This window comes from Diuraphis noxia, unplaced genomic scaffold, assembly GCF_037042655.1.
Source record: "Diuraphis noxia isolate RWA-SAM2 unplaced genomic scaffold, SU_Dnox_SAM2 contig0001, whole genome shotgun sequence".
NCBI lineage: Eukaryota > Metazoa > Arthropoda > Insecta > Hemiptera > Aphididae > Diuraphis > Diuraphis noxia.
Window position 1 is genome coordinate 9,702,587 of NW_028301711.1, and position 16,424 is coordinate 9,719,010.

Below are 16,424 nucleotides of genomic sequence, written 5' to 3' on the forward strand. Positions count from 1 at the left end.
GAACAAAATGAGCGTCCAAGACGTATGATGTCACACGCCAATGAGGACCCCTCCTTTGATAATGATTTGTTTTAATGCTTTTTTGTTTATAATTTATGTTTTAATTTACAGTTATACAACTACTAAGAAAATTTGTTTTGAGAATGAAAATTGGTGCAATAAGCTACGATACGTTGAAATAAGAATGAGATGTTTTTAACAAAAATATGATAGTTGCCAGGCTTTATCTAAAGTTAATAAAAAGAATATTTGAATATCATTTTAAAATATAAAAAAAGTGAAGGATACTACAGGGAAAAATTAAAAACTAATTAGGTAAACAATATTAAGCTTAGATTGATACTATTTCTGAAAATAAATTTGATATCTGTAATAGATTGAATTATAATGAATATAATGTATAGAGAGTGACATTTTTACTAGAAAAGATTAGTATAACGAATAAATTCGTTACTAATACGTTAGTTCAAGACATAAATTTGGTTATGTAAGCATATACTTAAGTCCAATATAATTATATATATTATATATAATTATAATAGTCATTATAATTCAATGTATTACAGATTCTATTACCGTCCTTACCCACATACATTGTATCCGTTATATAAACACATAAATTGTACTTTTGAATAATTAATTTAATTAGTTTTAGGGGAAATGATCTAAAGGGGATCATTGTGAAAATACATTTTTTATTTTCATGGTCCTCTTAATCTAATATTTTTTGGCATCAATATCCAATAACATGTGTATAGTAGGAAATGGAGTTACAATTAAACTACTTATGGAACAACTTCTGGGACTCAACTATGATATATGGCCCAACAATAATTAATAAAATTTTAATTAAAAAAAAATCCATTTACTATGATATAATCTATTAGTTAAAAATATGATGAATATAAACTATAAAAAGCAACTTAAAACTACATTAGAAAAATCTATAAATATATCTTTGATTATCATAAATTCTATGCCACTAAAAAAAAAAAAAAAAAAATACAGACTTGAATAAAATTAACTAAATAATCATTTGAAAAAAATATTCAGCTTTAAACATCAGCAGGATTGGTTGAAGAAGTCAATGAAAAATCATTATCTGAATTATCGTCATATCGACCTGGATTAAAGTAAAAGTGTTTGTTAAAACCTCTACATGACCATTCTACTGTTTGAAACCCATGCTGAACAGTGATGAGTTGATCTAATTCAATGTCCACCTAAAGAGCATGAAAAACAGATGTTATTCTTGTTATGATAATATTGATGTAAACAATGTTTAAATGTGAAATATATTATTTACCAAACACATCATTCTAGACAATTCAGTATTATAGGCATTTTCACGAAATACTTTACACACTGATTGTATGAACAATGACCCATCTATTGGATCACGTATTGCAGTACACCCTAGGAAAAAAAAAATGCCATTAAATGAACTATATATGTATAAGGAAGTAATACAATTATGATAATTAATGATTATATTACTCCAACTACATTTAAAATAAATATGATTTACCAGGAAGAGTGGCATATGCTATGAATACATCTTCATAACGTATGTCAGTAATTGTTCCAATTGGGAACACATCAGCACCATAATTGAGATTATTTTCACCATTACAGTATTTCCAACCAAAATCATTATTTTGTCCTCTAAAGTAAAAAAGAAGTATTTATTGTATAAACCAAAAATTCAAAAATGTATGTACATCTTACCGACACGCATCAATAAAAAATAACATTGGGATGTTTCCAGATAATTTTTTGTGTATGAATTGTTCGATCATCCAGTTAGTATTTATCGTAATCCCATCTTCAGTCAATATGTCTGATGATATGGATGAATCTTTCGTCACTTCATCATGACACATTATAAAAACAATTACAGAATTAGCTTTTTCACTATGGCATATATTCATGAACTCATTGATAACATTTTTAATATCCTACAAACAAAAAACAATTCAAAAGTTAATGTTTTGCAAGATATGTATTTCTACGTTTCATATAAATATATATTTGCTCATTTACTTTAGCAGTTAAGTTTTCTTTTGAGTGAATAACAAATCCAAGATATTTAAATAATTTATTTAAGTTTGCCATATCAACATCTAATTCCGTTCTTTCACCTTTTAGGTTATTAATATTTAAAATCAATGCATGGCCCTTCGGATTTGATATCATTGGATAAACCTATAACAGTTAATTAACAATGATGCTATGTCTTAACAATTAACATAAGTATTAAAATAAACAAACATGAATTGGTAACTTGTCTGCATAATTTAAAATAATTTTGTGGTCAGGGTGAATTTTTACATATGAGTCATCATGTTCTAACATGGCTTTTTCATAAGTTGTGTCTAATTGTTTAATTGAACTTATTTTTTTTTCCTCTTCTTCGCTGAAATATGTCAATAAATTATAAAATAATGGATATTATTATAAAAGTATAAAATTATAAAATTTTAATGAACATAAATATAAGTATGGTAAACTTAAATAATCGATACTAAATAATTTATTGGAAAACTTTTACTTAAATACCATTCACAAGGAATATAATTTTCTTAAATAATGAACATTAAAAAAAATAAAAATATTTGAAAAATTATTTCCTGAAATGTATTAGATAAATAAATTATATTTTAGTGGTTAATATTAAGCTCAGAGTAGAAATAGTATACTTCTATAAATGTACTATAATACACTTTATTATATTATTATAATTCAATAAAAAACATTATTAGTTTTTGAAATAATTAGTGATTTAAGCTAAAATCCTTAACGGTCTATATAGATATGTCATACTTATTGAAATTCTTGAGTTAGGTAATAAACGTTGAAACATAGTCTCACAAAAACATATTTACCTAGTCTACACACATTTGAACACTCATTGTCATATATTATATATTAATTAATAGTTATCACTTATTATAATATTTTTATTCATTCATATAATTACTTAATTGAATTTTATTTGATAGGTTATTAATTTTATTATCGTTTAGTAAAGTTGTGACTATTAGGTAAACAAATACAAAACAATTATTATTTTGATGAATTTGATCATTGATTAAAGTATTAATTATATAAATAGGTACTTACAGCAATTTATTTTAATACACATATTTATTTAAAACTGTAAAATGCAATTAATATATTATTGTTATGTTTAAAAAAAGGTAAAATTTTTAATTTGAAAACTTGAAAACTGGGCCCAGGATTATATTTTATATTAGAAATAAATTATTTTCTTTTGATTAAATATATAAATAAATGTTTAACATAAGTAAGAATATCTAGTAGGAAGTACCTTGTTTTGGAGGATGTTAAAATTTCGCAAGCCTTAAAGTTATTTGTTTCTTCTAATACTCTGCACAAAGCTGCAAATGCTTCTGGCCCCCGTCCTTGAATTAATTCATACAATTTTGTTTTTTTGATTGTTTCTTCTTGATCTTCCTGACCTTCCTCATCTTCCTATAAAACATTTGTAAATCATATATAATACACGGAACAACAATACAATTAAGATTAAACATCTTACTAAAATATAATTCTTCATCCATTCATTGATGATATTCTTTTCTAACAAATTATTAACAATAGTTTGTAAATCAGAAGTAACAGCTATTAAATCTGCCATGCAATTGTTAATCAATTTTCGATGATATTGTTCCATTTTAAATTTTGAGTGATAAATTGTTATTGAACAAATCCAATAAAGGTATATACTCAAAATTAAGTAGAACACTAATGTATTGTTATCTTGGTAGGTGATTTTTAATAACACTAGAAAAAAAAAATTGTTAATCTACAGTACCTATTGAATAACGTACTTGACTCGAATGAAGAAATTGATTATCTTTATAAAAAATGTAAGGATTTTACAAAACATTAGTGATGGTTGTGTCATAAATGTAGGAGGATTCAAAATATATTATTATTTCAAAGATAATGTTTAAAAAGTCAAATTTTTATGATTTTAAATTACAATATAAGGATTTAAATTAATTACAAATAAATAAAGTATAAAATTATGTACTTACACTTAAGTTAAGTTAGGCGCTTTATGAAATCTGGTCTGGGCTATTTTATTTCAGGCCAATGCTGTACACGAGTCTGATAGTAAATATATATAAAATATCAATTAGCAGTCATTTTATAAATTATAAACATTTTAATAGTTACTTGTAACTAACTGATGAGCGTTAGCTGTTTGTAGCTAAATATTTTAAGAATTAAATATCCTTAGGTACATGAGGTTTAATGCACGATGAAAAAACTTGTTACTTCGTCTTGGATTAATGATATTAAATGGGCAACAAATTGTACTCCGGATCAGTGTTAACATAATAAAAAATCTTAATCACGCTTTTAGGATATTATAGTTACATTCAAACCTATATCATATTTTTAAATTTAAATTACTTCCAACTGCGCAACATTTTTAGTTTTATTTAATAAATGAATTTTCGTGTTTAGAATAAACTATTAGGTATACGATTCCGGACCTAATGTACAATAAAATTAGGTTATAAATATTAGGTATATCAATTGATATTGTATAAAGCATGATGGCTACACTGATCGGGGATAATAGCTTTGTTGCCGATAGAAAACGTACTGCACTTGTCTGTACTTATTGTTAGTTATTTTTTTGTCATGGACTAAAATATATTGGTGTGTCATCGTCATGGCAAGTAATTGGTGGTGAGGTTGGCGATTTGCAAATGTCTCTTTTTCTTCCATAAAATCATTTGTGCGGTATAAGTCGTGCTGACGTGGATTAAGAGAAGAGCTAAGGGATTACAATTACAGCTATTGGCGGCCATTGTATTTTTCTGTCCTTGGATTGTTATGTATCAAGCAGTCGTCCAAATACCTACCTCATTTTCTGCGATATTACAGTGTTTGTAACGTTCACGTTCTTTGAAAAGATTTTTATTATAAATCGTTTGAATACAAGTTAAAAATCGTGGAAATTATTAGTTAATAATATCTGGTAATAATTTTTGTTATGGATGCGTAGTACATATATTAAAATTTTAATCATCTTTCAGGAGAAGTTCATTTTATGTGGTGTTGTGTTCCTGTTACTGTAATACAATTATGTAAGTTGAACATTTTATTAATTTCTAATCGGCTATCGTTACCACTGGTTTTAATATACAAATAGACAGCCCACACACTGCAGTGGCGTGCAGATCCCTTTTTTCATGTGGGGCAAAGCTAATTTTTTTACACCCACCAACCACCTAAAACTAAGAGTTACAACTTACAAATAAAATATGTTTTATTACGGGTCTCTATATAGCTATATGAAAAGACAATATTTATTAAATAAAAAAACCCCACACCCACTCCACTTTCAAGTGGGGCCTAGGCCCCATTTGTGTCTTGTTTGCACGCCAATGGCCCACAGTTCAGATAAATATGGAAACCTATTAATTAATAGCGTAATGTGTCAATAAATAGCGTTTAGAGTCATAGGCGTCAGCTGAAGTTTTTCTAGGGTATTGGGCATAATTAGAATTTGAGAAAATTCTCGAATTTTCTTTACTATTTGTCAATTCAAACAATTTCCAAAAATCGTGGCTGGGGATAAATGGCTCCAGCGTATCTCCCTTCGGGCGCCAATGTCTAGTCAAAATAATAATTACTACCTATCAGTAGCTTATATAGAAATAATTTTTGGGGTGGGCTATTAATATATAGCGACTAACAATAATTATCTAGCACCTAGAAACTACAATATAGTTAACAGTTAAGACTGTAATTTCGGGAGGGGCTGCAGCCCACAAGCCCCCTCTACCACCCCATATACGCCCCTGCTACCTATCAAATTCAGATAGTGTTGAAGAATGGTCCTGAGATGAGGAAATATATTATACAGTTTATTATTTTATTACACGAACAAAATATACCTTATACTGTTTCATTCCTATCTCTAGTCTACTTTAATTAAATATTATCCTACACATTAAAGTGAGAGATCAGTAGTTACAATTAATTAAAACCATGAAATAATTGCTATTCACTTAATTTTGATTTTATTTATTAAACAGTCAACGTCAAAATTATAGGCATTTTATAATTTGCATTACGAATGAAAACTTATATTAATTTGAGTATGGTTATTGTTAAATTATAAAAATTATACTTTTATTAATAATTAATGGTATGATTCTCAGCATTAGTTTTCCAAAAGAAAAATGTTATATTTTGTTTCTCATAGTTAAATAGTAGTAATAGTTGTTATATATTTTTGAAATTTCATTTGGATATCTAGATATATGAACAATCAATACTTATCAATTCTAATAATATTTGTCATATAATATGCAGTATCAAACCTTTTTTAAATATTTTAAGATTCGACAAATTTTGATTTTTTATATTTCTAGATTTCAGATTGAAATCTCTAAGTAGTTAACAATAAATTGATAAAATGCATCGAAACTAATTTCATATGTTGTTCACACTCTAAATTAATCTTATAATATTAATCTATACATTTTTGATTATTTATTATTTAATTGTTAGTCTTTTTAATATGTTTAATTACAGATATTTTGGATAGGATTTTGTTGTCATTCTAAAACACTCAAAAAATTGAATTGTAGAAACTTTTGAACCAAAGTGACCTGGATATGTGTCTTATGCTCAACAAAATATTAATTAGTACTTATTACCTACTGAACTAAATAATTAGGATAGCAGTTAACATGTAATTTCGATAAAAATCCCCTTTTACATCAAATTAGTCTGTCTTCAGAAATAGCATATTTGTCAGGATTTGAATTATATAGCGATTTCCTATTAAAACAACCAAAACAGACCTTATGACGCTCATAAAAAAATAATTTGACTCTCCAATAAACTTTTTATCTCTCAATGGTAGAAAAACTTAAAAAGAAAATTTTGTATGAATTTCTAACTCAAAACAGTTTTCAATTTTTTGTGTATTTGACAAAGTTTGTCAACATTTAATCTGTAAACGCTCATAAAGTCATATTTAATTTAAGTTCAAATTTTTTTTTTTTTTAGTAAAGAACACTAATAAAAACTTATGAGGGAAATATTATTTTAAATTTTCAAGTTGTTTAACCCGGCACAAGCAATTTTACTGTAAAAAATAAAAAATAAAAACACCCCAACATAATATCGACATTGCTCCTCTCAGAATTTGAATTTATATAAGTAGTTAAAATTTAATGCAAAACATAAATTGTCTATAAATATATCAGAAATATTCAAATATTCAATGACGAAAAATTGTTCTATAAATAAAATAATATTTACTAATGCTTGGATCAATGTTCCCAATCAATATTCTGCATCAAATTTTTATTCAATATCATATTAAATATTATTTCTATTGAAATATATTTAATTATTCAAAACATTTAGAACATGGATTCGTATTTGCATTGCAAGATTGCCGAACTTCAACAAGAATATGCAGAAAACGAAAAGCTTTTTGAATTAGAAAAATTCAATAGAAAATATGAAATTACGTTGAATAAAAAAAATATTAAAAAACTCAAAATTCAAAAAAAAAATTCAACAGATATTCAGCAATTAAACACAGAGATAATGGATTTAAAGAAAAAAAAAAATGATATAATTGAAAAATATAATTATCTTGATAATATTGGAAGAAAATGTCAGAACCGTATATTTATAAAAGTTCATGAACTTTATGAAGAGCTAGATAAACTTAATATGTAACATTGTTATGGTTAATTTTTAATCATTTATGTTTATGGCTAGGTTTTTATGATTATTGTTTATTAATTTTTTTTTTATATTTCAACTTAAACTGAATAAATGATTCCATTAATTATATTGTGAATACAAATTTGTTTACAAATAATTGTATTAAATTTTAGTCTAGCCATAATAATACTATTTTTGAAAAATGTGATGATTAAAAATAAAGACTATTTCTTGATATCTTAGTTGATGCTGTTATTATTAATTTATTGTACCTTCCTACAGACATGGTAAAAAATATTAATATATTTGCTTAATTTAATTGATTATATAAATGATAAAAAGTTAATTGTTTATTTATCTAAACAAAACCTAATTAATTCAAAGTAAAATAAAAATGTTTTCATTAAAAAATCAAATTGACAATTTTTATTGCATATTTGATTGATTTTTACTTCATTATTACTAAATAATATTTATATAATATATATATATATATATATATTATATATATATATATATCTTTAGAATATACTTATAGTTTTTTGTTATATAAATCACACCAACTACTGGGTAAGGTAGTACTAATATCTTAGGTAAATTCATAGGTACTAATATCTTCTTACACATACCTAAATAAAAAATATAAATATAAATATATTTTGTTTATATTAGAAAAAAAGTTTACTAAATTTAATATTAAAAATTATTTACTGTTTTAAATTTATTATAAGTTAATGCAGATTAATTTAACTTAATTTTTAATTAAAAAAAAATATATATATATATATATATATATGTATAAAGCTTATAAAATAGTTTCATGTTTTGTTATGATAACAGTATTGTCAGCATACATTGCGGATTGATATTTTTGTAGAATTGGTATATTATACCAACAATATTTAACAAGATTGAGCCAAGGACTAATACCTGCTTTTGTCAATAGTTGTTCGTAGGTATTAGCTAGTATCTATTTGTACTTAAAAGGTGTGATTTGTGATGAATGAGAATATTATACAGATAGGTTGGTAGTTTTAGTTTTGTTAGCATGAACACTATAGTTTTATGAGCAGCTATTGATGACTTCAACTCGGTGGTACTCGGGTAGATACACACTGGTAATTTAAAGAACAATGAGGTTGGTTCCTTTACAGAAAATGAGTTAACTTGAAAACTAAGCACACCTCAATTAGAAAATGTGTCTTAAGTGCCTAGTAATTGTAACTGTATCTTAACTTGAGATGGAACTAAAAATTATCCTAGTCCTTCATATAGAGCTATAAATCAGTTTTCTTACAAAATGATATTTCAGTTGCAACTTATAATTTGTAATGTGAGAAAAAAATATTAGAACTAAAATTGAATGATCTAGACAAAGAATTTGAAAATTTTGAACAGTCAAAGGTAAAAAAGCAACAATACATTGACAAGACTCAATCGGAAAGAAGATAACTTAGGGCCAATTATGATAAATACCTACTCAAAACAAAACAAATTACCTTAAAACTTACTGAAGGAATAAATTAAGTCAGAGAAACAAGGGAAAACTCCATGAAAAAAATTTCAAAATTTGAAAGATCTTTTTGAAAAAGTTATAGGACAAAATAATCATAAACACTATTTGTATGAAATGGAATTGAAGAAGGGTAAATGTCATCTAGTCTTGAGAGATGGAAAGAAGAATTTATTCTTATAAGTGCTTTATTTGAACATAGATATTTAAAATATTTATGAAGTCATCGATAAATCTACTAAACTTGGTACAATAGCACTTAAATACTGCATTAACTATATTCGATTGAAAGTATTTGAATCTTTTAAATTGGTACTGAAATTACACAAGCTTAAAGTCAAGATTGAAATTAATCCACAACAACAAACATATATTGTAATTTCAATGTTTGATAACATAAGTACTTTTGTGTGCATCTGGTGTTGAACGGAAATTTGTTACAGCTACTATGGTTTTATTATTTTAGAGCAGGGGTCGGGAACCTGCGGCTTTTAACTAGCAACCTGCGGCTTTTTGGATAGTTATCAATATATCGATGTCCGTAAAATATAAATTATATTATATTTGTATAAACAATAATTATAATAATAATATAAATATAAATAATAATGAATTAATGAAATAAAGTTTTTCCATATTTTCTAAATTTAAGACGTATTATTATGTTTTTATTGCCTACTAAAAAAAGGTTGTTCAAACATGTAGTGTGGCTCTTGGATATCATAATTCATAGTTTTGTATTTTTTTGAAAAAATGGCTCTTTCCTACGAAAACGTGCAAACGCCATTTTACTCCATTGATGAATATGAGATACTTATATATGGTTAATGTAAATCAATTCTATTCCATACAACTAGTGTTTATGAATAGTTTCTCTTATAACTTTTTTAATAAGCTCTTCTTGCTGATTATCTGATTAGCAATTTTTTGATTTATAAAATGAAATTGTATAAATGTATAAAGTTATCTGGGCCAAATATATCAACTAGAAGCAAAAAAATTTTTTTTTCTCTAAAAAACGATGATTGCTTAAAACAGTAATATTCCATGAGACTTTATAATAATAGGCTGTATGTTAAAAATTGCTTCATTTGATTTGTATAATGTACTAATATATACAATTTATACATGATAAAATATAGTAAGGCGCAGAGAAGTGTAACACTTTTAATTTCATAAAACATGAAATAAATATCCATTTCTACCTGAATATGGAGTTTCTAGATGCAGTTTTTTTATGATTATGATGACGAAAGATTAAGAGTAGATACTAAAGAATAATATTCAAAATAATGAATATTTTTAAGTAATAAAATACACGAGACTATTGAAATGTTGTCATTCAGGACGCACACTCAAATCGGAGAGTATTTTTGACAAGATTGCATTCACAGACCATATCCATAGAAACGATACCTATATCCAAAATGCTTATGTGAGTAGAAGGTAGGACTATATAAGAGACCCTCAAAACTGCCTGTATCCAACCGTGATTTGACCTAGTACATTATAGTGGCTTCAAGACATTCTGTTTTCTAAAATCAATATTTGGACTAAGGTTGATTCGAACAGTAGTTATTTGGACTTGGAAAACAAACAAATAAATATTTTCTTACTCCATTAATATTTTACCGAGCAAATTAGACAAAAACAATGTTACAATTTATGTTATAAATGTATGTGTTCAATTTAAACATTTAATAAACAATTTTACAACAAATATCAACCCTCATCTTTTTCCTAGTCCACAACACTTGTAGGCAACAAGATCACTGCATTATAATAATATTTTATTCATTTGAATTACCTATGTTATAACATTCTATTAGGTCTTGTAATACAAAAGAGTATAACTAAATAAATATAAAAATTTGTTTAAAGCAAAAAATTGCAATAAATTTAAATAGTGTTGATTGCTGGACCCAAAAATAATGGAATGAATAATGAACAAAATGAGCGTCCAAGACGTATGATGTCACACGCCAATGAGGACCCCTCCTTTGATAATGATTTGTTTTAATGCTTTTTTGTTTATAATTTATGTTTTAATTTACAGTTATACAACTACTAAGAAAATTTGTTTTGAGAATGAAAATTGGTGCAATAAGCTACGATACGTTGAAATAAGAATGAGATGTTTTTAACAAAAATATGATAGTTGCCAGGCTTTATCTAAAGTTAATAAAAAGAATATTTGAATATCATTTTAAAATATAAAAAAAGTGAAGGATACTACAGGGAAAAATTAAAAACTAATTAGGTAAACAATATTAAGCTTAGATTGATACTATTTCTGAAAATAAATTTGATATCTGTAATAGATTGAATTATAATGAATATAATGTATAGAGAGTGACATTTTTACTAGAAAAGATTAGTATAACGAATAAATTCGTTACTAATACGTTAGTTCAAGACATAAATTTGGTTATGTAAGCATATACTTAAGTCCAATATAATTATATATATTATATATAATTATAATAGTCATTATAATTCAATGTATTACAGATTCTATTACCGTCCTTACCCACATACATTGTATCCGTTATATAAACACATAAATTGTACTTTTGAATAATTAATTTAATTAGTTTTAGGGGAAATGATCTAAAGGGGATCATTGTGAAAATACATTTTTTATTTTCATGGTCCTCTTAATCTAATATTTTTTGGCATCAATATCCAATAACATGTGTATAGTAGGAAATGGAGTTACAATTAAACTACTTATGGAACAACTTCTGGGACTCAACTATGATATATGGCCCAACAATAATTAATAAAATTTTAATTAAAAAAAAATCCATTTACTATGATATAATCTATTAGTTAAAAATATGATGAATATAAACTATAAAAAGCAACTTAAAACTACATTAGAAAAATCTATAAATATATCTTTGATTATCATAAATTCTATGCCACTAAAAAAAAAAAAAAAAAAATACAGACTTGAATAAAATTAACTAAATAATCATTTGAAAAAAATATTCAGCTTTAAACATCAGCAGGATTGGTTGAAGAAGTCAATGAAAAATCATTATCTGAATTATCGTCATATCGACCTGGATTAAAGTAAAAGTGTTTGTTAAAACCTCTACATGACCATTCTACTGTTTGAAACCCATGCTGAACAGTGATGAGTTGATCTAATTCAATGTCCACCTAAAGAGCATGAAAAACAGATGTTATTCTTGTTATGATAATATTGATGTAAACAATGTTTAAATGTGAAATATATTATTTACCAAACACATCATTCTAGACAATTCAGTATTATAGGCATTTTCACGAAATACTTTACACACTGATTGTATGAACAATGACCCATCTATTGGATCACGTATTGCAGTACACCCTAGGAAAAAAAAAATGCCATTAAATGAACTATATATGTATAAGGAAGTAATACAATTATGATAATTAATGATTATATTACTCCAACTACATTTAAAATAAATATGATTTACCAGGAAGAGTGGCATATGCTATGAATACATCTTCATAACGTATGTCAGTAATTGTTCCAATTGGGAACACATCAGCACCATAATTGAGATTATTTTCACCATTACAGTATTTCCAACCAAAATCATTATTTTGTCCTCTAAAGTAAAAAAGAAGTATTTATTGTATAAACCAAAAATTCAAAAATGTATGTACATCTTACCGACACGCATCAATAAAAAATAACATTGGGATGTTTCCAGATAATTTTTTGTGTATGAATTGTTCGATCATCCAGTTAGTATTTATCGTAATCCCATCTTCAGTCAATATGTCTGATGATATGGATGAATCTTTCGTCACTTCATCATGACACATTATAAAAACAATTACAGAATTAGCTTTTTCACTATGGCATATATTCATGAACTCATTGATAACATTTTTAATATCCTACAAACAAAAAACAATTCAAAAGTTAATGTTTTGCAAGATATGTATTTCTACGTTTCATATAAATATATATTTGCTCATTTACTTTAGCAGTTAAGTTTTCTTTTGAGTGAATAACAAATCCAAGATATTTAAATAATTTATTTAAGTTTGCCATATCAACATCTAATTCCGTTCTTTCACCTTTTAGGTTATTAATATTTAAAATCAATGCATGGCCCTTCGGATTTGATATCATTGGATAAACCTATAACAGTTAATTAACAATGATGCTATGTCTTAACAATTAACATAAGTATTAAAATAAACAAACATGAATTGGTAACTTGTCTGCATAATTTAAAATAATTTTGTGGTCAGGGTGAATTTTTACATATGAGTCATCATGTTCTAACATGGCTTTTTCATAAGTTGTGTCTAATTGTTTAATTGAACTTATTTTTTTTTCCTCTTCTTCGCTGAAATATGTCAATAAATTATAAAATAATGGATATTATTATAAAAGTATAAAATTATAAAATTTTAATGAACATAAATATAAGTATGGTAAACTTAAATAATCGATACTAAATAATTTATTGGAAAACTTTTACTTAAATACCATTCACAAGGAATATAATTTTCTTAAATAATGAACATTAAAAAAAATAAAAATATTTGAAAAATTATTTCCTGAAATGTATTAGATAAATAAATTATATTTTAGTGGTTAATATTAAGCTCAGAGTAGAAATAGTATACTTCTATAAATGTACTATAATACACTTTATTATATTATTATAATTCAATAAAAAACATTATTAGTTTTTGAAATAATTAGTGATTTAAGCTAAAATCCTTAACGGTCTATATAGATATGTCATACTTATTGAAATTCTTGAGTTAGGTAATAAACGTTGAAACATAGTCTCACAAAAACATATTTACCTAGTCTACACACATTTGAACACTCATTGTCATATATTATATATTAATTAATAGTTATCACTTATTATAATATTTTTATTCATTCATATAATTACTTAATTGAATTTTATTTGATAGGTTATTAATTTTATTATCGTTTAGTAAAGTTGTGACTATTAGGTAAACAAATACAAAACAATTATTATTTTGATGAATTTGATCATTGATTAAAGTATTAATTATATAAATAGGTACTTACAGCAATTTATTTTAATACACATATTTATTTAAAACTGTAAAATGCAATTAATATATTATTGTTATGTTTAAAAAAAGGTAAAATTTTTAATTTGAAAACTTGAAAACTGGGCCCAGGATTATATTTTATATTAGAAATAAATTATTTTCTTTTGATTAAATATATAAATAAATGTTTAACATAAGTAAGAATATCTAGTAGGAAGTACCTTGTTTTGGAGGATGTTAAAATTTCGCAAGCCTTAAAGTTATTTGTTTCTTCTAATACTCTGCACAAAGCTGCAAATGCTTCTGGCCCCCGTCCTTGAATTAATTCATACAATTTTGTTTTTTTGATTGTTTCTTCTTGATCTTCCTGACCTTCCTCATCTTCCTATAAAACATTTGTAAATCATATATAATACACGGAACAACAATACAATTAAGATTAAACATCTTACTAAAATATAATTCTTCATCCATTCATTGATGATATTCTTTTCTAACAAATTATTAACAATAGTTTGTAAATCAGAAGTAACAGCTATTAAATCTGCCATGCAATTGTTAATCAATTTTCGATGATATTGTTCCATTTTAAATTTTGAGTGATAAATTGTTATTGAACAAATCCAATAAAGGTATATACTCAAAATTAAGTAGAACACTAATGTATTGTTATCTTGGTAGGTGATTTTTAATAACACTAGAAAAAAAAAATTGTTAATCTACAGTACCTATTGAATAACGTACTTGACTCGAATGAAGAAATTGATTATCTTTATAAAAAATGTAAGGATTTTACAAAACATTAGTGATGGTTGTGTCATAAATGTAGGAGGATTCAAAATATATTATTATTTCAAAGATAATGTTTAAAAAGTCAAATTTTTATGATTTTAAATTACAATATAAGGATTTAAATTAATTACAAATAAATAAAGTATAAAATTATGTACTTACACTTAAGTTAAGTTAGGCGCTTTATGAAATCTGGTCTGGGCTATTTTATTTCAGGCCAATGCTGTACACGAGTCTGATAGTAAATATATATAAAATATCAATTAGCAGTCATTTTATAAATTATAAACATTTTAATAGTTACTTGTAACTAACTGATGAGCGTTAGCTGTTTGTAGCTAAATATTTTAAGAATTAAATATCCTTAGGTACATGAGGTTTAATGCACGATGAAAAAACTTGTTACTTCGTCTTGGATTAATGATATTAAATGGGCAACAAATTGTACTCCGGATCAGTGTTAACATAATAAAAAATCTTAATCACGCTTTTAGGATATTATAGTTACATTCAAACCTATATCATATTTTTAAATTTAAATTACTTCCAACTGCGCAACATTTTTAGTTTTATTTAATAAATGAATTTTCGTGTTTAGAATAAACTATTAGGTATACGATTCCGGACCTAATGTACAATAAAATTAGGTTATAAATATTAGGTATATCAATTGATATTGTATAAAGCATGATGGCTACACTGATCGGGGATAATAGCTTTGTTGCCGATAGAAAACGTACTGCACTTGTCTGTACTTATTGTTAGTTATTTTTTTGTCATGGACTAAAATATATTGGTGTGTCATCGTCATGGCAAGTAATTGGTGGTGAGGTTGGCGATTTGCAAATGTCTCTTTTTCTTCCATAAAATCATTTGTGCGGTATAAGTCGTGCTGACGTGGATTAAGAGAAGAGCTAAGGGATTACAATTACAGCTATTGGCGGCCATTGTATTTTTCTGTCCTTGGATTGTTATGTATCAAGCAGTCGTCCAAATACCTACCTCATTTTCTGCGATATTACAGTGTTTGTAACGTTCACGTTCTTTGAAAAGATTTTTATTATAAATCGTTTGAATACAAGTTAAAAATCGTGGAAATTATTAGTTAATAATATCTGGTAATAATTTTTGTTATGGATGCGTAGTACATATATTAAAATTTTAATCATCTTTCAGGAGAAGTTCATTTTATGTGGTGTTGTGTTCCTGTTACTGTAATACAATTATGTAAGTTGAACATTTTATTAATTTCTAATCGGCTATCGTTACCACTGGTTTTAATATACAAATAGACAGCCCACACACTGCAGTGGCGTGCAGATCCCTT

The 16,424-nt window shown here is 25.6% G+C and overlaps 2 protein-coding genes across 2 annotated transcripts; both read right to left on the minus strand.

Moving 5' to 3' along the window:
- Positions 1 to 973: 973 nt before the first annotated feature.
- LOC149059516 (caspase-3-like) lies at positions 974 to 4,986 on the minus strand. The gene is made up of 10 exons (XM_089217767.1): positions 4,207 to 4,986; positions 4,065 to 4,137; positions 3,563 to 3,807; positions 3,332 to 3,495; positions 2,272 to 2,416; positions 2,044 to 2,205; positions 1,729 to 1,958; positions 1,529 to 1,665; positions 1,307 to 1,416; positions 974 to 1,223 (listed from the first exon to the last, which is right to left on the minus strand). Exons 3-10 carry the CDS (start codon positions 3,695 to 3,697, stop codon positions 1,056 to 1,058), a joined length of 1,251 nt encoding a protein of 416 aa, XP_089073893.1. The 5' UTR covers positions 3,698 to 3,807; positions 4,065 to 4,137; positions 4,207 to 4,986; the 3' UTR covers positions 974 to 1,055.
- A 7,182-nt stretch (positions 4,987 to 12,168) lies between these two features.
- LOC149059517 (caspase-3-like) lies at positions 12,169 to 16,181 on the minus strand. Its single transcript, XM_089217783.1, has 10 exons — positions 15,402 to 16,181; positions 15,260 to 15,332; positions 14,758 to 15,002; positions 14,527 to 14,690; positions 13,467 to 13,611; positions 13,239 to 13,400; positions 12,924 to 13,153; positions 12,724 to 12,860; positions 12,502 to 12,611; positions 12,169 to 12,418 (listed from the first exon to the last, which is right to left on the minus strand). Exons 3-10 carry the CDS (start codon positions 14,890 to 14,892, stop codon positions 12,251 to 12,253), a joined length of 1,251 nt encoding a protein of 416 aa, XP_089073909.1. The 5' UTR covers positions 14,893 to 15,002; positions 15,260 to 15,332; positions 15,402 to 16,181; the 3' UTR covers positions 12,169 to 12,250.
- Between the last annotated feature and the right edge of the window lie 243 nt (positions 16,182 to 16,424).